The 22,260-nt window shown below is 51.1% G+C and overlaps 1 protein-coding gene across 3 annotated transcripts in view; it reads left to right on the forward strand.

Moving 5' to 3' along the window:
• The window catches only part of MAPK4 (mitogen-activated protein kinase 4), a 164,435-nt gene that overhangs the window by 89,371 nt on the left and 52,804 nt on the right, over positions 1-22,260 (forward strand). Inside the window, exons 2-3 of one of the 3 annotated variants that reach the window (XM_023589644.2) lie at positions 13,674-14,106; positions 14,281-15,106. In XM_023589644.2, the coding sequence (XP_023445412.2) occupies positions 14,561-15,106 (546 nt within the window). In that variant the 5' untranslated portion in view covers positions 13,674-14,106; positions 14,281-14,560. Of the gene's footprint in view, positions 1-13,673; positions 15,107-22,260 lie in introns of all 3 variants that reach the window. The other 2 variants (XM_058277737.1, XM_004461396.3) reach the window with 2 other exon arrangements.

Raw genomic sequence — 22,260 nt, forward strand, 5'->3', positions numbered from 1 at the left:
CACTGGCACAGGAAATGAAAGTTCACCAAGATTTACCCAAGCCTTGCTTCCAATTGCCTTATCTCACAACTTAAATAAATTACAGGGAATCTTGGGTCCTTGGAGCCTGGTACAGCGTGAAGCTGGCACCCTGCCCCTCTCTACCACTCTGTCAAAGACAGAGCAAATGAGCCACAGGGTCAGAAGACATCGCTGTCAAGTCAGAGTTCCGTTTTAAAGAAATACTCATCTCGCAAAACAAACCGGAGCTGGGGCTCAACCTGCGGTCCCAGTTTTGGTGGACCAGGGGCCTCCCGGGCACTTGGGTGAATCCTGTGTGAGGCCCACACTGTATTTCTCTTCAGGCTTTTGAGGCCATCCCTCTTGGGCTGTTGCAGGACTCCAGCCCATGTCTGCCCATGCTTGGGATCCTAATTGGCAATTTAGGCAGTTAAAACAGAACTAAAAACAATTTACATTGCCGCCAGAAAAAAAAAATGTCCTGGGCAGTGGGAAGCCTTGCTCTAAAGGCAAGCGTCTTTCCTCCTAGAAGGTTGACCCTGGAAGGGGAGGGTTCTGCCCCCTCCCAGCCCCACTGGTGAGCAGCCTGAGCTCTTCCACTCCCAGCTTCCACCCCAGTTGGCTCACACTGGTGGGTGAGCGAGTGTGGCCCGGCAGCTCCCAGGCACCTGGTCCAGCCACCCTTCTCATTATCCAGCCTTGACCTCTTCCCTCCTGTTCCTTTAGGATGTCCTGTCCATGCAATGCACGCCATTGCTGCCGAACACACTCCTTTGCGTGCCCAGAGCCCTAGCCCCGTGGGCATTGGGATGCACAGGGTCTATCATATGGGCTTCCTCCCGAGTGGAGCTTGGAGGCCCTGGTGTGCTGAGACCTCCCCAGGCTGCCCAGACCCTGTGACTTTCTCTTTCCCAGCCTGAGAGAACTCCAGGGCATTGCAAGAAGACAGAACCTGGTCTGGGCTGGTTTCTCAGCACTCATTAAGTCAGTCCTGAGGTTCGCTTCCTTGGCATAAGTAGAGAACAGGAGACGCAGAAGGTTTCTTTACTGCATCCCTGTCCAGCCTCTCACTGGGCACATGTTCACAGTCCGTGCAGGTGAAATCCAATTCCTGTCCCGGGACTCCCTGAGCTGGGAGAATGGTGGAGTTCTTCGCTGCCGGCAGGATTGCGTTTGTCAAGCTAACACTCTCTGTTGGCCTGGTCATCCTACTGCTGTGGTTGCGGTTCTAGCGTTTTCTGTCCTGGGGACTTGATTGGTGTGTGTGTCTGACTCCAAGGCAGTAAGGATGGTCTGTGTGTGTCAAGAGCTGGAGGCAAGCAGCCGCCTCTGGAAATGGTCCTCTCCCCTGTCCTTTCTGTCCCATGACTCCCCCCCCCCCCACTCCTTTCCTCTCTTTCACTCTCCCCTCATTCCTCCTCCCTGATCTCTCTCCCCAGTTGCTCTTCTCCAGCCCTGCTCATCCCATCCGTCCACACGTTGGCTTGCATCATCAGGATTCAGAGCATTTGCTTTCCCACCGGTGCCTGAAAGCATGAGGCTGCCCACCTCCCTGTAGTCCTTCCACTGTCTTGGTCATACCTGAGCAGTCAGAGGCATCTTTTGCTGCTAGCCTTATGGGGTCCAGCTCTCCTCAGACTGAAATGAAAATGAGCTTTCCTCAAGTGACGCTGGCTCAGCTCCAGCAGAGGCTGGGCACGTCCTTAATGAGGACAGCAGCCAACTCCTAGTCCCTTCTCCAGCTCCACTGGCCTGGCCTCTAGTGCCACTCTCAGTTAAGGAAGATGATTCCACTCTCAGTTAAGGAAGCCTTGACAGCTGCTGCCACATAGTCCATATGTGGCTGTTTATTTCCTGACACAGAATAAATATATACTTAATCATTTGAGGTGGAGGAGCTGTTCCTTTGCAGCCATGCACAGCTCTTCACCAACTGAGTCAGAATGTCCTTCCACGGGGATCCACAAGGTCATCCTGAGACCCCAGAACTGCCTGGTAGGCCTTCTCCAGAAGAAGCCTGGACACTCTCCAGAGCCTGGCCTCCCCTCTCTGAGTGACCTTCAAAGAATCAATTCCTATTTCTAGGCCTCAATGTCCTCAATGGTCAGCAGAGGGAGCTTCGGTTAATACTGTAATTACTATAAACTGACCTGTACTGCCCTGCCTAAGAGGCCAGGATGTCACCTTTCTCTAAATGAAATCAAAACCAAGAGTGCATGTGCCAGCCAGGGGAAACCCAGTATCACCGTCTAGATGCCTGCGCTCTGTCGCACTTGTCTAAGAACCCCAGGGTAGGAGTGGGGGATTCATCAGTCCAGCGCCCACGTCCCTGGCTCCTCTCTCTCTCCTGCTTCCGTTGCTTTCTTTTCCAACCCTCCTCTACTCCCCTGCCAGGCAATCGAGCCATCCACACCTGCCTCGGCTTCTCCCTCCAGCAAACTCATAATCTGAAGGCTGATTCCTTCCCTTCCTCCCCCTTCCCTATACCCTAATGGGGTTTGATGGCCTCCTGTAGGGCCCTGAGGACATCAGAGGCTTGTTTGTGTGTGGATGGAATTCCTCATGGATTGGGAGGGGATCTGTTGATCCTGGTGTCTGCTCTGCTAGAGGAAGGAATGAAATGAAAGACAAGCACACAACAACACATGCTCCCTGCCCAGTGGGTCGTGCTCCTATGATACACTCACCAGGTCTAATAGCTCTCAGGGAAGGAGGCAGTCACAGAGGAGAGCAGAGGGAGGGCGTAGCACACATGGTGACAGAACTTCAGTAAGTTAGAACAGGGCTAGTGCAATCGCCAGCTTGGACTGGTTGAGTCAGTTGGCAATTAATCCCATTCCTGGCATCCCATCCTTGGCTGGTTGTCACAGTGTATTCCATGGGTCACAAGAGAGATAGGGACATGTTAGCCTAAAATCCCCCCCCAATTCCCCCAGAGACTCCAAATTCATGTTGGAGAAGTGTGAGGAGATGTGCCCAAGGGATAAGAGGGCTGATGTCTCCCACCCCGAGAACCCAGGTCATGAGCTCTGTCACCACAGAACTTAACTTTAGTGTTATTGGGTCATGGTCAGCCTGATTGTGTCCAACTTGCCCTTTAACTATTGAATGTATATTACATCATGGGCCTCAGTTCTTATCTGCATAAGTAAGTGGGGCAGGGTGGTTATTCCCACGGCACAGAGGTAAGGCTCCCTGTGGAGGCCATGCACACGTCATGCAGGCGGAGGCAGGGCTGGAACTCTCAGCTGTGACATTTCCATATGGGCCAGGATTGTTGCTGTCACCTGTGCTGTCAAAATACCCCCTCTATCACTTGTTAACAGAGGTGCAGTCTCAAGAAGAGTGTTTTTTTCTACTCTATGTATAATTTCTGTTTACCTCTGAGCACAGCCCCTGAAAATGATTAGCCTCTACGGGAAGAGAGGGAGGGAGCCATGGGCGTGCATCAGCTGGATAATGGGCCAGGTGCCTGGGTGAGCGGCAGGGCTTCGTGACAGGAGGAACTCTATGAAATTTTAGGGGACCAAATCCAGGATTTGAATCAGACAAGACTTGTGCAAGTCTTACATCTGGTCTACGTATCTCATGGGAAGGAGAGAAGTGATTCTTACCAGTGTGAGTTTGAAAATGCTAGTCTGGGGTATGGGGCTCCTCAGAAGGCATCTGTTCCTTTGCTCAGCCCAAATATGTATTATTCTTTCTTATTGAGTAGGTTAGGAACTGGGCCCTGGGAGTAGAGTAATGCACACGACGGAAGGCGTCCCTGCCTTCACAGAGCTTCTGGTCCAACGCTGGGACAAGCCATTAAAGCTGAAACAGAAAGAAAGAAAAGTGCACGAGAGGGGGAGGAGCAGGACGTATGGCCAGAACAGGTCAGCTAGTATGGGGAAGAAAGGAGGCATCAGGGAAGGGTTCCTGGAGAAGGGAACATTTAAACATTGACCAAAAGGATGAGTAAGGACAGCCAGGTAAAGAAGAGGGGGAGAGTTCCCTGACAAAAGGAACAGCATGTATGAAGGCCTAGAGGCAAGAGATATAACATTTTCAGGGGACTGTAAGATGTCTTGCATGGCTGGTGAGTAGAGTTAAGGAAAACATGAGGTAAGTCAGGAGATGTTTAGAAAGGGTATCAGATTCCAGGATGACTTGAGAGCCAGTTAAATCCTTTTTCTCCAAGGAACTCAGAAAACCAGAAAAACGAAGGCTGGGACTTAAGTATCAGAGGGTATGGGAGGGAATTCATAACAGAAAAGATATGGCAGAGAGCATGCTGGAGTTGGGAACAAAGGCTGGTTCAGGACCCAGTCATGGCCACTTTCTAGAATGTGACCTTGAGAAGTCACTTAAACTCTCTGCACATCAGGAGAAGGAAGAGAAGGAAAGCAGGTACCCATAGAGAACCTCCCTGTGCTCCTGAGCTTGCCGGAGGGAGAAGACACCATGCTCTGTTCATTCATTTGTGGGGAGAAGCACATGTACCTGACAGCGTATTATGAAACTTCAGGTTGAACGCTGTTTAATAATAGCAGGCCTTCGATGAATGCCAGCTGAGTTGGACCGTGCGCCTGGGGAACAAGGCAGGATGGTTCCAGGAACCAGGAAAGAGCCCATTTGTAGCAGTGGGAACATGAGGTCAGAGAGGCAAATAGGCTTTGCCCTGGCTGCGCGCCAGGCAATGGGTAGAAGCTCCGCAGTGTGCTATTTGAGAAGGACTCTGATTTCCTGGACTCAGCAGGAAAGGTGATTATCAGCGTCTGCCATGGGTACCAAATGGGATAATAGTAGTAGTTATGACTTGTATTTGCCATTTCTAGTCTCAAAGCAAGATGACTAAACGCTGAATCCTTTAACTACAAACCCAGAGTCTTTAATCTTGCCTGTCATGGGCTGGCCCTGCAAGGAAATTTGGGCAGGAAATGCCAGGTCTGAACAGTGAGTTCCTCAAGGGCCAAGGACTTTTCGCCTTCCGCACGATGGGTTATTAAATCTGGCCTCATAGATCAGGGGGACACACTGGTCAGCACCCATTCAGTCGGTGCTAAAGCAAGTGCAGGAAAAATAAAGATGCAGGCCCTGGCTGTGGGAAACCCAGGCGCTGACACTGAGCTCTACCTTCTTCCACCACAGCCCAAGCAGAGCAAACCCCCACACGGGGCCTCGCTGCATTGAACCACTGACGTCATAATTTTACTGGTTCAGCTTTTGAAAGAGGCCAACATCTTCTGTTATCCTTGACTTCCCTCCTCAAAAAGAGTGAGGAGTTACCCCTTGTATCTCCAAATGCTGGAGATGTTTAAAATCCAAAGGGGGAAACGGACTTTGGCCCAGTGGTTAGGGCGTCCGTCTACCACATGGGAGGTCCGCGGTTCAAACCCGGGGCCTCCTTGACCCGTGTGGAGCTGGCCCATGCGCAGTGCTGAAGCGTGCAATGAGTGCCCTGCCACACAGGGGTGTCCCCCGCGTAGGGGAGCCCCACGTGCAAGGAGTGCGCCCCATAAGGAGAGCCGCCCAGCGCGAAAGAAAGTACAGCCTGCCCAAGAATGACGCTGCACACACTTCCCGTGCCGGACACTTCCCGTGCTGCTGACGACAGCAGAAGCGGACAAAGAAACAAGACGCAGCAAAAAGACACAGAAAACAGACAACCGGAGGAGGGGAATTAAAAATAAAATAAAATAAAATAAAATCCAAAGGATTTGGACGTTCCCACGCGCACGCACCCTCCCATCCCGGGCGCGGGAAGCCACGCCCCCAGCTGGGAGCCTCTGGCAGGTGCCTCTGGGCGTTCCCTGCTGCTCTGGCAGCGACCACAATCATTTCTTCAAGCGCAGGGACTCAAACTGCTCCCCTCTCCCCAGCCTTACCTGACGTGGGGATAGAGCACCAATGAGGCAGCCGGGAATTTCTCTCCAAGCTATTTTTGTATGGTTGGGAGGCCTCTAAAGTCTTTGTTCTCCCTGACTGGTTACGTAATTTTCAGAAGAAAAAGCAGGGCACAGACCAGCAGCTCCTGGAGTTGGCTCTTTGGGAAGAAGATAACCCCTAGGGTCGGATGGCCTTGTCCTCACTTTTTCCTCCAATCCTCGGAGTCCTCTCCTGATAAGGGCAGCAGGGATAAGGCATTGCCCTCCGGTTTCTCCCTCAGTGGCATTCCCTGCCACGCGTGGGCTCTAGGGAATGCAGGGCTTAGGAAGAAACAAGCTGGCTGGTAGTCCCTGCCTCACAGGGGTGGGTGAGTTTAGCCTAATGGGACTGTTCACCGCAGATTCCCACACCCAGGAAGGAGGATGCGCACCCTTGACTGGGGGGTGGGGGGTGTTGGGGACCGGCGCCTGCCAGCGGCTCTTCTGTGGGAGTCATTTTCATTTGAGACTAAGCAGTGCTTTCGGCTCGGGTGGGCTGGTGTGCTGATGGCCGGGGTGTGCCGGGTCGGCCAGGACCTCAGCTGGGAATGGAACCCCGCGTGAGCGCGGCCCAGGGATGGGCGCTGCGGCCAGGGCCCGGCGTGATGGCGGCAGCACCGGGAGCAGCCGCCCCGCCCCTTGGTTTCCACCGAGTAAAGGGACTTCCGGGATGTGAGCAGGTCACTTCCGGGGAACCACGCCAGCCTGCTGGCCTCCTGGGAGAGGTGTGCGGTGATTAATGCAGAAGCTGAAAAGTCAGGAATAGATGTATCTCAATTTCTGGTAGTATCCCTGCAGGCTCCAGGGCTGAGACCCAGTTGAGTCTCCATGTGTAAAGCCAGAGTTTACAGAATGACTCCTGCCTCGGAAACACTTCATCTGGAGAGGAAACACTTTCCTGTCACTGTGCTGTTTTGGAGTAGTGAGACATCCTCTCGCACCCCTCACCTTCACTCCTCACCCATCTTGGAGGAATTCAAAAGGATTTCTCTTATCAGGGACACACGGTTTAATTTGTCTTTCCATTTGAGTTGTACTTTGTTATAACCAAAATGTTACTGCAAATGTGTTCTTTTCTTTGTCAACTGGTATTTATTGAGTCCCTCCTGTAAGCCTAGGGCTCCATCTGTGAAAAGGGAGGTAAGTCACCTCGCTCACCAAGGTTCTCTTTAGCTCTGGAATCTGATGAGGTCCCAGCCAGGCAAGCCTCAGGGCCCCAGATCCAAGAAAGAGTTTTCAAGGTCTCCACTCAACTTTGCCACTTCTCAGTTTTGGAAAGTTCAAGAACTACAGGTCCCAAGTCCCTTCTCTCTAATAGCTCTCTATTGCTGCATAACAATTTAACCCAAAATTTAAAACAAGTCATTTATTAATCTCACAGCTTCTGTGCATCAGGAATCTGAGCGCAGTTTAGCAATCTCTGGCTCAGGACCTCTGGTGACAGTTATCTCAGGGCTCAACTGGGGGAAGAACTGCTGCCAAGCTTACTAACGTGGTAGTTGGGCCGGCCTCGGCAGATCTGCTTCCAGGAACTTATACGGGCCTCCTTGTGGAGCTACCTCATGGCATGGCCACTGGTGTCCCTGAGAGCGAGTGATCACCCAAGATGTGAGCTGCAGTCGTTTTATAATCTAATCTCAGAAGTGATGTCCCATTACTTTTGCCACATTCTAGACATTAAAAGTAAGTCAGTCCTGCAAACAATCTGGGGGGAGGGGATTACCAAGGGCATGAGAAATAGGAGACAGGATCATTGAGGTCCTCTCAGAAGCCCGCACATCCTCTAAGAACCTTCTCTGGCCGGTCTGACTTGTCCTGATTTCCACCATGTTGCATGTAGGTTAGCTCCTAAATATTCTTACATTTGTTTTTGTAATTGTTGTTGTGGTTCCTCTCTCCCAATATGAATATAAGCTCCTAGAGATCAATACCCATGTATTTTACATCTATTTTATTTCCAACGTAGGCCAACCAGTTACCCAGCTAGTTGCTATCAGTTATATCAATTTAGCTTCAAATTTAAAAAAAAGTAAAAGTATCTTATATAACAAGGCTTGGCTATCTCACTTCGCAAGAAAGCTGGAGATAGGCAGTTCCAAGCTTCACTCAGCAGTGCTCATTGTCTCAGTCCTGTCTGCCTACTCTAGCGTGCTGGCCTTTGTCCTCTGAGTTGTCCCACATGATCTCAAGATGGCTGCTGCAGCACCAACACCACCACTTCCTCCTACAACATCATCCAGAGGCAGGAAGTAGGATTTCTTCTTGCTTGGGGAGGAAATTTTTTCCCAGAAGCCCACCAGAGGGCTTATTTCCAGAACTGGGTCATTGAGCACCCTAAACTAATTTTTGCCAAGGAGGAATGAGGTTACTACAACTGGTTTAGGATCATGGTCCTCAACAGGACTGGTTGTGAGAAATGCCATTCCCATCTAGGACTGTGCAAATGTGAGAGGCTGTCCCAGAGGCCAAGGGGCGCTATTGAAATTTAGTGGGTGAGTGCCAGGGTTGCTAAACTTTCGGCAGTACTGCAGAGAACATCCTACAAATCAAATCATTTTCTGCTCAAATACCTATACTGTCTCCATTGAAAACTGCCAATTTAGACTAGTGGTTCTCAACTGGGGATGATTTTGTACCCACCCCCTCAAGGGGATTTTTGGCAGTGTTTGGAGACATTTTTGGCTGTCACAACTAGATGCATCTAGTGAGTTCAGGTCAAGGATGCTTCTAAACACCTGACAACGCACAGCAGAGCTCCCCACACCGAGAATTACCTGGCCCGAATGTCAGTGGAACTGCAGTAGAGAAACCCTGGTTTGGACCAGTCCTAAGATATCCCTGGGGCTGGATGCAGCCAGGTGGTGGCTGAACCAGATCTGGGTCCTGCCATGAGGGACGAGGGAAGAGTGGTTCCTGGGTAAGGGACCAGCGTGCCAGCCGCAGGGCGGTGCTGGTCGGGACCCCTGCGAGGCAGCCGGCTGTGCGGGTGCTCAGCCCTCCTCTAGGATGGCCCGTCCCTGCTGCATGAGCTCCAGCAGAGCTGAGGTGTAGAGTCGGAGACCAGGAGGACTGGCTGGAAGATGGGGCTTATGGCTGCTTGATCTTGAGATATTTTCCCCCCACTGTTACTCTCCTCTCAGTGTTCTAGGTCTCCGTTTCTCTTACTGTAAAACGGACTTACTAACTGGTCTCCTCAGGGTTGAATGCAGGCTGAGAGGGCGGCCGCCTTTTGCTTTAATTTGAGAACTCGTGGCATGCCCACCCCCAACTTTCCCTTCACTAGGTCTGAGGAGTCGTACTGGGCCTGCATGGTTCGTGGTGAGAGGCACTGACATGGGCTAAAATAACATGCCACGATGATGAGGAGCATGGGCTTTGGAGTCAGACAGACCTGAGTTCAAATCCCAGAACTGAGTTCAAATCACCTGCCAGTGGTGTGCCTTGGGGGTAAGTCCCTTCCCTCTGTGAGCGTCACGAGATAGTATCACCCTCATAGAGTGGTTGTGGGACACAACTGAAATAATCAGAGAAAGCCTTTGGCACAGAGTAAACTCTCAGTAAAGATGGTTACCCAATTTTCATCATCACCGTCTCGATCGTCTTTCCAGAAGACTCTCTTAACATGCAGATGGGGTCTGGGAGTGGAGGCTTATTAACCTACCAGAGAATTGCAGAACTGGGAGGGACTTTAGTCCAGATTAGCTACCTGTTAGAAAGCAAAGAACGGGGCCCAGAGAGTGTGAAACCTGCAGATGAGCTTTGCTAAGCCTGGGGAGGCAGCACGGGACAGGGCCGCAGTGAGGGCCATAGGAGGGCTAAGACCAGGAGGGAGGAGGCAGTTTATGATGAGCTGGGAAGGGGCCTGGCTACACCACACTTCAATGCCTCTTGTGAACAAGCTGTAGGATGTTCACTGCACAATCTAGAGGAGGGGTCAGCAAAGTACAGCCATCCTGCTGCCTATTTTGTAAATAAAGTTTTACTGAAACACATCCTTGCCCAATCATTTTGGCATGTCCAGGGCTGCTTTTGTGCTATGGTGGCAGAGTTGAGTGGCTGTGACAGAGATTGTCAAGCCTAAGTCATTTACCGTCTGGCCCTTTTTAGTAAGTTTGCTGACACCTCGTCTGGAGGATTTCATTCACATAGACTACAGTGATTAGGATCGTGAGCTTTGATGTCAGACAGACCTGACTGTGTTGTGAATGGCACCTCCTAGAATTGTGCAGTTCGCAGCCTGTTCAACTGTAAACAGCTCTGCCTGAGAAGGATTTCCTGCAAGTTTTGGGGTGTTTAGGATAGAGGAGAAAGCAGCACCTGTGAAATGTCAGCACCTCTCTGGGGGCCGTAGTTCCTGCTGAGAGCCAGTAGCACAAGAATCTGAGGAGGCAGGGGCTGGGAGTCTTAAGTTTAGACTTTCCAAAGCAGATTGGTAAAACAGAGCCCCAGGAATCACAGAAAGGGACAGTCGCTACATGCCATCTCATCTCTGGTTTGCCCCCACATGTAAAGAGACTGGATGAGTGAGAGAATAGGTAAACGGCTTCAAAGAAGATGTTGCTGGAGAATCAGTGGGAAGTCAGGTGCAGAGATTGAGCTCCACTGTCAGAAGTCCTGGGGGATAGGTATTTCCACTCCTGTGCTTTGTTACAACCCCTGCCAAGGAATCATGAGAGCCTGTGCTGCCCCTGCGAGATTTACACACTCCTCTTGCTGGGCGTCATTTGAGCTCAGCTGAACCAGTGACCTTTCCTTCTCACACACTGAACACTAACGCCCTGGGCTTGAAATCACACCCGTGATTCCAACCAGCGCTGAGCCACCACGTGCACCTGCAGGGTGGCCAGGCTTCCCCCTGAGAGCTGCATCAGCCATGCCCACCCCTCTGCCGAGAGGGGGTTCATCCAGAAGCCAAGCCTGCCCCGGTCCAGGCCCATCCCTGCCGAGGCCCCCTGGAAGAGACCCAGGACCCGTGGTGCCCTCCAGTGTGTTCCGCCGAAAGTGAGCCATTCACCTGAGATTTCTTAGGGAGTGTTTCTTAACTAGTCCAGCTGTGGAGAAAGGCAAAGCATTAACACTAGGAATTACAGAGGAACTAGGGAATAAACTTAGAAAATGAGGAGGTTTGAGAAGAGATAGTCAACTCCAATGGAAACAGAGAGATGGTCCTATGAGGAGTGCCTGGTGTGAGTGTTGAAATTCTAAGACAGGCAGCATCTGACGGGAGGATGAGACTCAGAGGGTTGACATTCAGAAATACTGGTCTGAGTTGTGAGAAGCAGAGGCGTCCTGAACAAACTGCTTTAGAGGTTTAGGGAGGCAGGGAGGCAGGCCCACCCAGGAAACGTGGGCTCCACAGCTCCTCGGTCCTTCTGGTGCACGGCGATTTTCCAAGGGCTTACTCTGGGCCAAAGTCTTGAGCTTAAAGTACTGGGGAGATGGAATCATATAAAAAGTTAAACAGCCCAGTTATAGGGCATGATAAATATTCCATAAAATCTACACACAAATGCTGCAGGGGTTTAGAAAAGGGAGATGTGTCGCTGAGGCCTGGGGTGGTAGAGACGCCTCGAAGAGGAGTTCATCTGGATTTTGAATGAAAGGGCAGGGTCTCTACAAGTAGGGAGTGAGCAGAAGAGCATTTCAGGAACTGGGAAGGTGTAAGCAAAGAAGCCAGGCAGGAATTAAAGGCTTTATTTCGAGGTCCCTGAGGAAAGTGGAATGGCTGGAGTGGAGCCTTCCCAAGGAGACAGGGCACCTGCCCATGAGAGCGGACAGTGTGCTGGAAAGCCACTGAGACAAACAGGGGAGAGAGTCTCCCCCCTGTATGCCACCATTTTTAAAGTAAGTCAACTTCTTCTTAAGCATTCACGGGTTCTCTGCATTGCAGCTTATCTCTAGCAAGTCCTACTCTCAGCTTAGGGCCGCATTCCCAGCTCTGAGAACACCCCAGCAGGAGCTGGGGAAGAAGGAAGGCTTAAGCGTCCCTCCTCTTAAAACAAGTGGCTGCCTCCCCTGCTTTTGGTTGCATGAGCTAGAGGAGGGCTGGGCTGGGAACTTGGGGTGGCTCCTTGGGGCCCCCAGAGAGGTCTTCAGGTGGCCTTCATTAGCACAGGCCCTGGCCCAGGGCCTGCCTCAGCGCTGCCTCTAATTGGCGGGGTGTCCTCAGAATGAAGGATAGTCATTTATTTACTCCTCAAGTGTTCATGGACACCGTCTATGCTGAAGGTGCAAGCTGGTGTTGTCTGAGCCTCGGCATCCTCATCTACGCGGTCAGAGATTGACCGGGAGTCATTCTCAGCGGAGACGCTGTCAGCACTGGGGAGGGGTCAGTTGTTCACTAATGGGAGTGCTCAGCAGGACTTCAGCGAATCTGACCCTGCTGGTTAAAGACCAGTAACAACTCCTAGTCAAGTGAGCCAAGGAGGCCAATTTGAGCCCCAGCTAAGGACCCCTGGACTTGACCTCTAAATTCTATCAGTCTAGAATTATTGTGCTGCTGGCCCTAAAAAAACATGCCAAGTAGAACTGCCGAAAATTTGATGTAGTAGGTATGCCTTATTGAAACATAAGGACATTTTTATCAACAGCCACAAGTAACATCTATTGAGCAATTACTGTGTCAAACCCTTGGCACATTTTTTTCCATTAGAAGTCTTTAGAAAGGATCTGCTTATTTACTAGTTGAGATCATCTGTGCCCTCTAAATTTGCTGCCTTCATTTCAGAGCTTTGAGCTGACTGTTGTTTTGTGCCATTCATCATTCACAGAGTTGTCTACAGTTCAGATAGTAAAGTGTCCCTGCGGGAGACTCCGCAGTCAGATGAGAGTTAAGAGCAGCCTGGGCCAGAGTCCTCCTTTAAGTCGAATACAGCGTGCTTTCTCTTTGTGTCTGTGTGCTTTGTGAACCTAGAAAATCTGCCATGCTCTTAGAAGCTGTGGTATTGCCTTTACTTCACTATTACTTCAAATTAATTCTGAATTTACACTGCGGGTTTTGCATGTGTCTCTCCTCTCTTAGGTCTTTTACCTATAATTTGAGTCAGCATCCACCAGGCGGATGGTCAGACTTTGATCTGACCCATTGCTTTGTACTTGGCAAAAGGAGTATAGTGCCCCAGCCAGTCTTGAGGGTAGCACGAGGAAGGCCATGCCCTGCGTGGCTGGGCAGAGCCCCCTTTTTTGTGGATGGCAAATGTAGTTTCTTGAAATTTGGTATGCGTGCTTATGCTACCTATGTGGAAAGCAAGAGATACATTTGTAATTCAATCTCAGTCCATGGCAAATTCTCTCTTAAAATATTCAAAACATTTGCAAAGGAAAGAAGAAAAGGGGCCCAAGTGGAAAAACCAGATTATCGATCCTGTATTTTCTGCCTGCAACTAGTTATACTTTTTACTCCCACCCTTCCCAGCGAGTCCTGATGTGTGTTCGGAGAACATAATGAATCAGTTTCACAAAGGTCAGAGCTGACACTGCCCACCCACACTTGGTGCGCGTTAACCTTCAGGAGCAGGCATTTACATAAAAGGCACGAGGGTTGATGGTTTTATCAAATCAATCCATCTTCGCTCCCTTCCAAGGGAGTGCTGTACACAGCAGGCAGGGTGGCTGGGCTGTGCAAAGTCCGGAATCCCCTGAGCAAGCAGGCGTACAGCTGGCTGGTCAGATCGAATAACGCTTGGGCTGGTTAATAAAAGACATACAAGTGGGAAGGCGTTGGAAGCCAGAGTGTGGGAAATTTACCCAACATTATTTCATTGACAGGGAAGGAGACTCAGTCTGAAAGATGCCACGTTCTTCCAGCTTCTCTGAGTCCAACAGAACACAGTCTCGTTCAAGGTGACACGGATGAGGTGGTGAGAGAGGATGCTTCCTACATCTGAAACTGCCAAAGAATCCTGGCCTGGCAGCTGAGCTGCCCTTGGATTTGGGACTTCAGGTGCAGCTTGGCATAGAGCTCATGAGAAGTGCTTGGGTTTTTCCAGCTTTCTTCACCAGTGCTCACTGGACTGGTTTAGGTTTCAGAATCTAAGGGGAGCTGGCCGAAAGGGGAGCTGAGCTGGGAGATCGTAGAAGGAAGCCCTTAGAAGCCTTCAGATTCCATTGAAACAGGGTCCCTTCATGCTGCTTGGGACCAAAAGAAAGGCTGGCAAGCAGCTGGAGCCTGGGATACAGCCAAGCTCTGGACCACCTTAAGGTAAAAGAACACAGTTTAACAAACTGTTTTTAAGCCAGAAGGAACGGCTTTTAACAAAGGGTTTAATCAGGGAGAGTTTTGCAACTTTTATTTTGAGGTCCGTTATGATAGGAAACTCTATGTTCACCTGGATACTGATACTTGTTTTTCTTTCCATAATGCTATATTTGAAAGAAGCATGAGCTGTTCCAAGCTTCAAGGAGGAGTTGGTGGACAGCCCTCCCAATGCAGGTTAAGAAAACAGTCTGAGCTCCAGCTTCTGCAGCTCAGCGAGCATGGACATTGGCCACTCTTGTCTCCAGAGAGCCAGTGGTAGTGACCTCACTGGGAGAAAAGCATCCCTCAGCTTTGGGACTTGGCAGAATGAGGTGTGTTGAGGCAGCCCCCAACTGGGATTTGGCCTTTGCTGACTGCCCTTTCATCACGCGGGCAGCCCCGGAAGCCTGAGCCAACAATGGCCGAGAAGGGCGAGTGCATCGCCAGCGTCTACGGGTATGACCTTGGTGGGCGCTTCGTCGACTTCCAACCCCTGGGCTTCGGCGTCAACGGGCTGGTGCTGTCGGCCGTGGACAGCAGGACCTGCCAGAAGGTGGCCGTGAAGAAGATCGCCCTGAGTGATGCCTGCAGCATGAAGCATGCGCTCCGGGAGATCAAGATCATCCGGCGCCTGGACCACGACAACATCGTGAAGGTGCACGAGGTGCTGGGGCCCAAGGGCGCTGACCTGCAGGGCGAGCTGTTCAAGTTCAGTGTGGCCTACATCGTCCAGGAGCACATGGAGACAGACCTGGCACGCCTGCTGGAGCAGGGCACGCTGACGGAGGAGCATGCCAAGCTCTTCATGTACCAGCTGCTCCGCGGACTCAAGTACATCCACTCGGCCAACGTGCTGCACCGTGACCTGAAACCCGCCAACATCTTCATCAGCACGGAGGACCTGGTGCTCAAGATTGGGGATTTCGGGTTGGCAAGAATCGTGGACCAGCACTATTCACACAAGGTATGTCCAGCTGGCATGGCTGAAGGCGGGGGCTGGGGGGAAAGGGGGTCTGTGGACTCCGCAGGAATGTCCACTGTGTCTGAGAGTAATCCTCAGTCCCTGGGAATCAGGTGGTCAGGATCAGCATTTGGGGGGGCTGGAGAAAAATCACCAGCCTGAAAGGTAGCTGTTGGGGGGTTAGTTTCTGGTTCTTCATCTTGGCTTGGCCGCATGGCCATTGCCAGTGACTCAGGGCCATCCAAGTAGGGAGGGAGCTGGACTAGATGACCTCTAAGATTTCTTCCAGCTCTGAGCTCTGTGGCCTTAAAATTGTGTGGTTGGTGAATTTGACTCCATTTTAATTCTGTGCCGTGGACCCAGTCGTCTCACCTCCCTACTGCCTGCTCAGGACCCCCTAGGAAGCCAAGTTCACCTCGCCGACTCCTCCTCCCATCAAAGCTTACCATCCTCCTAGTCAGGAATGAGTAGACACAAAGGGTTAATCTATAAACTAACCCCCAATACACAATATCCAGCTAAAGGCTCAGCTCTCGCAGGTCCACCCCGATGCCATACCCCCTCAATGTGATACTTAAGCTACCGGTATCAGGATGGTGCAGTTCAGATCCCACCTGGGGCAGGCTGAATGCTCCTCTGGCCGCAGAGGCCAGAGCCCACCAGGGCAGTGGTGAAGGCTCGGCATTTGTTCTCTAGGCCCAGTACCTCTTCTTGGCTGATCCAGGGCTCTTTCAGGAGCTGCAAGTCCACAAGCATTCGGTTCCCTCCCTCCCTCCCAGGTTTCTGCCACTTAAGGGGAGCCTCTGAGCACACCTCAACCAAGTACACATCACCAGATGTCCCTCAGCAGGGCTGGGGAGGGGGAATTTCCAGCCACCTGCCAAGAGCTTTGGGTCATGAATTTTTTAAATTGGAATGATAACAACCCCTGTAAACTATCAACCAAGGGACTGGAGCAAGTCACTGCAAGAGGAGAGTGGCCTTGACCTTGAATAAGCTTCAACTTCCCCTTCAGAGCCCCACTCCTCTGGCCTCTCTCACCACCCAGTTTGCCTGTGACTGTAAGCACAGAGGAAGGCTGCTTCAGTGTCGGGGGGGGGGGGGGGGGGCGCGGGGAAAGGGCAGCAGGGGGAGGGGACACAGGGCTCCTTGTCTCCCCATCACTGGCTGCCACTTGGGCTCCAGCCCAGATTTCAGATCTCCCAAATCAGCCTAGCTGTTTTGGCTTTTTGATGCCACCAGTTACTTACCTGTGTAAACCAGAGCTTGCCTTCTGCCCCTCCTCCAACAGCTAGGCCCTCTGTCAAACCTGACAGCCAGCTCTGTGAACAAGAATGCCCATGGTAAAACAAACAAGCAAAACCACGCAGCGCCCTCTGTGTCCTCCTGGGGCTCTGTGCTGTTCTACCTCTGCCCCCCTCCAGGAAGTGTTGACTCCAAACAATCCAACGAAAGGTTTAGACGCAAATCAGCTCCTATTTGGTAAAGGGACTGGAGAATTCAATGTAGTCTTGTTTCGGGGATGCACAAAGCCTTCTGGGTTGGAATTAAATAAACCAGTACGTTTGGAAACAGGAAGGAATGCCCTTGAGAGTTGATGAGATTGAATGAAGTATCAGTGGGAAAATGCTTAGAGCAGTGCGCCGTAGGCCTTCACTGAGGTGGGTGAGGAGGATTTGTTGCGGTGAAGACTGGTTGCAGTAACCCAGCTTAGGAGGCGCGTGGTGTAAGTGTTCCCTTCTGACGGCTCCAGTTTAGGAAGTGGCCAGTGACTCACCCTCTGGGAGCCCCATTCTCCTCTTTTGTGACAGGGATGATAACTCCTGGCCTGTCTGATCCATTCGCTTGTGCTTAGAATCAGAACAGACCGTGAATGTCCCTTGGGAAGCAGTAATGACTCATTCCGTTCATTTAATGAGCATTTGCTGAGCACACGGCCCAGGCCCAGGACTGGGAGCCGTGGGGGACGGGGGTACCGAGGTTCTTAGGACCCTAAAGGGCTGTGCTTGTTATACTGTTCTTCAGAGGGGAGGGGGAAGCCACTTTCATTTTCACAATGCAGAGGAATTTAGATGTTCCGACTTAATGCTGATTATGCTATCTTCAATAAAATCAGCCGTGGGAGGTTAAAAAAAAATCACTGGAGCCAGCTAAGAGCCCAGTAGGTGTTCCCATCAGCCCTGTTCCTCTGTGTTTGGCAGGCGCCACACGCCCCCACCCTGCACCCTCCCTCGTATATTCTGCTTTTAGCTTCCTGCTCGCCCTTCCCTGAGTGATGACGAAAAGGCTTTATATTTGGCACTTTTGTTTATCCAATGTGCATTTAAATCAGTTCTCATTTAATCCTCGTAATGCTGGGAGGCCCTTCTGGCAAATGGTCCATTTTTAAATGGTGAGAAAGTCATTTCTCCAGCTTACGCAGCTGACTGGCAGAGGGACGCTAGAACCGGGGCTTCTCACGTCTGCACGGATGCTCTTCCCATGTGCCACCTCCTTCCGGGCGTCTTTCCAGATCCCCGGGTTAGAATGGATCTTGCCTTCCTCTGAATTCCCATGTTTCTCCCCCCATGCTATTATCTGTATCTTCCGAAACATTGTTCTCTCCTCTCTACTGCTGGCCCCTGTGCCTATGCCTTTTGTCCTCTCCTCAGCTGAGAATTCCTTTGGCTCATTGGGGACAGCCTCTTGTTCGTCTTGGTTCCCCTGTGGAGTCTGATCTCTGTGCTTGAGAGGTGGCCCTCAGTTTATTTTGTTGACAGTCTTAACAGATGGAAGAACAGCCATTTACCAGCACAGGGCAGACAGGAAGCTAGTTGGGTTTGTTGATTCCACGTGGTAGAGGGTTTTGACTCTCAGAAAAGGCGCAGGCAAACCTTCCAGCCAATGGCTGGGTCAGGGCAGTTGTGTGCATGTGCTCCCCACAGTGTGCTCAGAGGATGGTGCGTGCATGAGGCCTGCTCTGAACTTAATCCCTCCTAAGCGATGGCTTCCGGGCTCCCCGTGAAGAAGACTGTGCTCTCCTGGGCCATGGCTAGCACCTTTTTGTAGTATACGAAAGGTAACCACTCCTTCCTCCAGACTGGCCTAGCCAGTGTCAGGGGTGGGCTTCGAATCCAGCTGGGGCCCCTCTTCAGCCCTTTGGCCAAGCATGCCCCATCCAGCAACAGCGGCAGCCCGGTTCTCCCCCTCCTCATCCTTTCTCGAGGTGGACAGTAAGTCTCCTTCGCCTCCACCTCCCCTCGTCCAGCACTGGGCCTGGCACAGGGTGGGTGCCCATTAAGTTTGTTGAGTGAAGGAACTGCCAAAGGAAATGGCTTCTTCTCTGAAAAGCAACTGGCAGTGCTGGGGTTTCAGGCCACAGTTGGGGCGTCTTCTGGGTATGGTCACTCTAAATACCCTCTCTAGGGGTCTTGGTCTTTGTGAGGTCCAGCAGGTGACTCAAGGTCCCTGTAGCCTACACCACCAGGGAGATGGGCAGTGGGTGGCAATGGGGGCTGCTCTGAAGGTTCTCTCTCAACAGAAGTAGTGTGGGAAGCACTGGTCCATCATTATTAGCACTCACCTTATGAATTGTGTGACCTCGGGGAAGTCCTATTCCTTGGGTAGCTTATTCCTAAAATAAGAGCTATAGGAGGACCTCACAGTCATCCTGCCCATCCTTTTGTTTCACAGATGATAAAACTCAGGCCTGGAAAGGGGAAGAGTCCCATCCAGGTCACACAGTGAGCAGCTGAGCCAGGAGTACAATGCGCATGTTTTGACTTCATAGCTACCATTCTTTTTCTGAGCCTCAATTGTTTTATCTGCCAAATGCAGACAGACATACCCATTCTGCTTATTTAATAGGATTCTTGTTGGAGTCTAATAAACATGTGAATACCAAAGTGCTTTCTGATGTACAAAGCATACTATATCACTAACCGAACTATTTCCCCAAGTAGATGCTGTGGTAATGCCAGGCAGATACCCAGAGACCAATTTTCCCTCCACCAATATATGGACCCAATTCCTGGGATGATGCCCAGTGGGTGAAGCAGGCAGCCCTTCCTGAAGGGTGACATCCAGCCTGTGTCCTCCTCAGCAAGCCCACTAATTAATTCTTTTCTGTTTGTGTCTGAGAAGAGGCCACTGAAGGATCAGAATGTGTTTTCTTTTGAATTTATCCTATTAGGAAGAGGATGATCTCAAAAGAGAAAAAAAAGAAAAATCTTTGCTGAGGCCTGTGTAAATTCTAAGAAATGTCAGGAGCCCCAGGGAGAGGGTGCAGAGGGCCTGAGCCGCTAGCTGACGGCCTGATTAGCTGCGCGAACGCTTCCCTTCAGGGGAAAGAACTGCCTTTCATCCTGCCAGAGCATCCTTGGGGTGGGGGGCACCGGGGGCTGCCAGGCAACTGCCTGCTTTCCTGGGGGCAGTAGGCAAAAGTATCCAGCAAAGAAAGAAAGAGTAAGGGGCCTGTTGGGATCTGGGCAGTCAAAGGCTCTCTTGTTTGGGGGCTCATTCCAGCAAGTGTCAGCTTTCTGCTAGGCTGGCCTGCCTCTGAGCCCTAAACCCTTGCTACCTCCAAGTCTTCCGCCTTCGATTTCCTTCTGACCTCATTCACCGTCAGAACACTCTCACACTTGGCCTCTGTATCTCATAGAATCACAGAATAGTCACGCTGAAGATTGCTTAAAAATCAGTGGGCCCACTGATTTTCATAGTCTGGTCCTCAGCCCAGCAGCCCAGTGCCACCCGGGACCAAGTTAGAAATGCTGGCTCTCAGGTCCCATCTCAGACCCGCTGAATCAGAAGCCCTGGGGGTGGCGCCCAGGGAGCTGTGGTTTAAGAAGCTCTCCAGGTGATTCCCAGGCTCACTAAACTTCAAGAATCTCCGATGTAAAGAGACAGAATGGCTTGTCTGAGGGCAGAAAGCTGGAGCTCCTGATGTGTTTGGTTCTCAAACTTGAGCACAGTGGCTGACTAAGAACTCCTGCCGGATGACATGTGCATATTTGAAGCAGTTACCCTAACCATAAGGGGTAGCTAATGGTGGGGCCACCGGACACTGAGACAGGGAGCAGAGGAGATTGTTTTAGGTGGGGTGACTTTGTAGGACCGCCATCACATCACATTGGGAACTGTGGCTTCCACCTTTGCTTGAGTTTGGCAGAAAGTTACAGAAACCAGGGACTAAACCGAAAGGAGGTTTGGTTCTCTCTAGGTTTGATTTTAACAATAGTTAGATTACATGGAATGGAACAATGATTTTGGAAAAACATACATTTTTCATTCTGGTGTAAACTACTTCACTAGATGCCATTGAAAAATAAGAACATGAGATTCACAGTTCAGGAACATTGAATGTTTGATTGAGGGCTCCACAAATTCTATTGTTTGTTAATGTCTGTGATTCAGTTGAAGGCCCCGGAGGTGGCTAGGAGGTATATGACATTGAACTCGTAAAGCCAGCATGGGAAGGCCTTGCACAGAAGCTTTGACGGGCAAGTTTGCCGCTCAGTCTCTGGGCCACGCCACCTTCTTTGGCAGCTTCTTGTCTGTAGGCCAGAATGGCCTCTCCCCCTTTCTCCTGGTAGACACGCAGAACATTCCTGTAAAGCACAAACTCCCTGGAAACTGAACCTCTGAGGAGGAACGCTCGTTTCTGTGGCTGAATGGGGTCTTTGAGAGAGTGCAGCGTCGTTTGGGAGCCCACGTGTTTACATTTTAGAATTAGACAGTCTCCTCATGGCAGATGGCGAACCCCAAAGTGCAGGGAGTAGGGAAGGACTTGCCCAGGATCCCCAAATGGGACTGGGGTCCCCAGTGCACATGCTGAGAGGTGCGCAGCCATCTGCACAGACTGGGCTTCCTGAGAAAATGGGCTCACAGGAGGACAGCGTGATGCGAGGGCCCAGCGAGCAGGGAAGGTGGCGTTCTTAAACCGCTAAGCGTGTTATTCCAGATCAGCGGAGCTGAAAAGGTTTATTTAAAAGACTATGAAATATCCCATTTTAAAGGGGAAAATTATGGCATGGGAGATTAGAACAGAGGTTACGCCAGAGAGTCAAGTGTCTCCAAACACTTAGACTTGGAAAGCTAATTTTGTTGGCTTTTAGTGCCTGTTTTAGTTTCCTGACTGCTAAAACAAATACCATACAACGGGATGGTTTAAACAATTGGAATTCATTGGCTCAGAGAAATCCAAAATCAAAGCATCAGCAAGGCGATCTTTTCTCCCAGCAGACTGTGGCCTTCGGGGCTGCTGCCAGTGATCCTTGGTACCTGGCTCTTCAGTCCCATGGCAGGATCTTCTTTCTCTTTGGGGTTGTGGTGACTTCCAGCTCTGGCTGTTCCCCTGTAGCTTTCTCTCTTATGGCCTTCTCTATATAAGGCCTCCTGTAATAGGATTAAGACCCGAACTGATTCAATTGGGCCACACCTTAACAGAGGTAACCTCATCCAAAAATCCTATTGACAATGGGTTCACACCCGCAGGAATGGATTAAGATTAAGAACATGTTTTTCTGGGGTACGTAGCTCCAAGCCAGCACAGTGCCTTTCTTCCCTTTTCCATGGCAGCCCCTTCCCCAGAGCAGTCTTCACTCTGTCCCCTGGGCCTCCCAGGGTCCTCTTTTACCCCGTACCAGAAGACCACACACCCAGCCCTCCCTTCCTGGGAAGCAACCCCACTAGCCCCAGGAGTAACCTTATAAATCCTTAATCACTGGTGTGATCCAGGCACAGACCAGTCAGAAAGGAAGCTAGTTGGGCCCCCTGGTCACTGGGAGTTAACCCTTTAATTGCTGAATCATGGGGAAGGTCTGCCAGATTTCTGGGGATTAGGCCAAGATAATATGGGAGGCAGTCAGGGGCTTGGGCAGTGGCTATTTACCAACCAAAGTGGAGGTATTTCATGATTCTAACATCTGGCCTAGCTGTCTCAATGCAAACCAGCCAGACTTTGCTGCCTTCCTCCTCATGTCAAAGCTCATCCTTCTGCACATGACTGTGGCTCTCCACTGGGCGGGGGCGGGGGGCGGGGTGAGCTGGTGTTTGAATATTTGAATAGTGCCCAGGGATCAACAGCTCCCTCTGCAGAATCCCTTTCGGAACCAGCCTTCTCATTCACCTGGAACTCACCTCACAATTGTAGCAACTACCTCCTATGGCAAGCTCCA

Source organism: Dasypus novemcinctus, chromosome 16 (genome assembly GCF_030445035.2).
Source record: "Dasypus novemcinctus isolate mDasNov1 chromosome 16, mDasNov1.1.hap2, whole genome shotgun sequence".
NCBI lineage: Eukaryota > Metazoa > Chordata > Mammalia > Cingulata > Dasypodidae > Dasypus > Dasypus novemcinctus.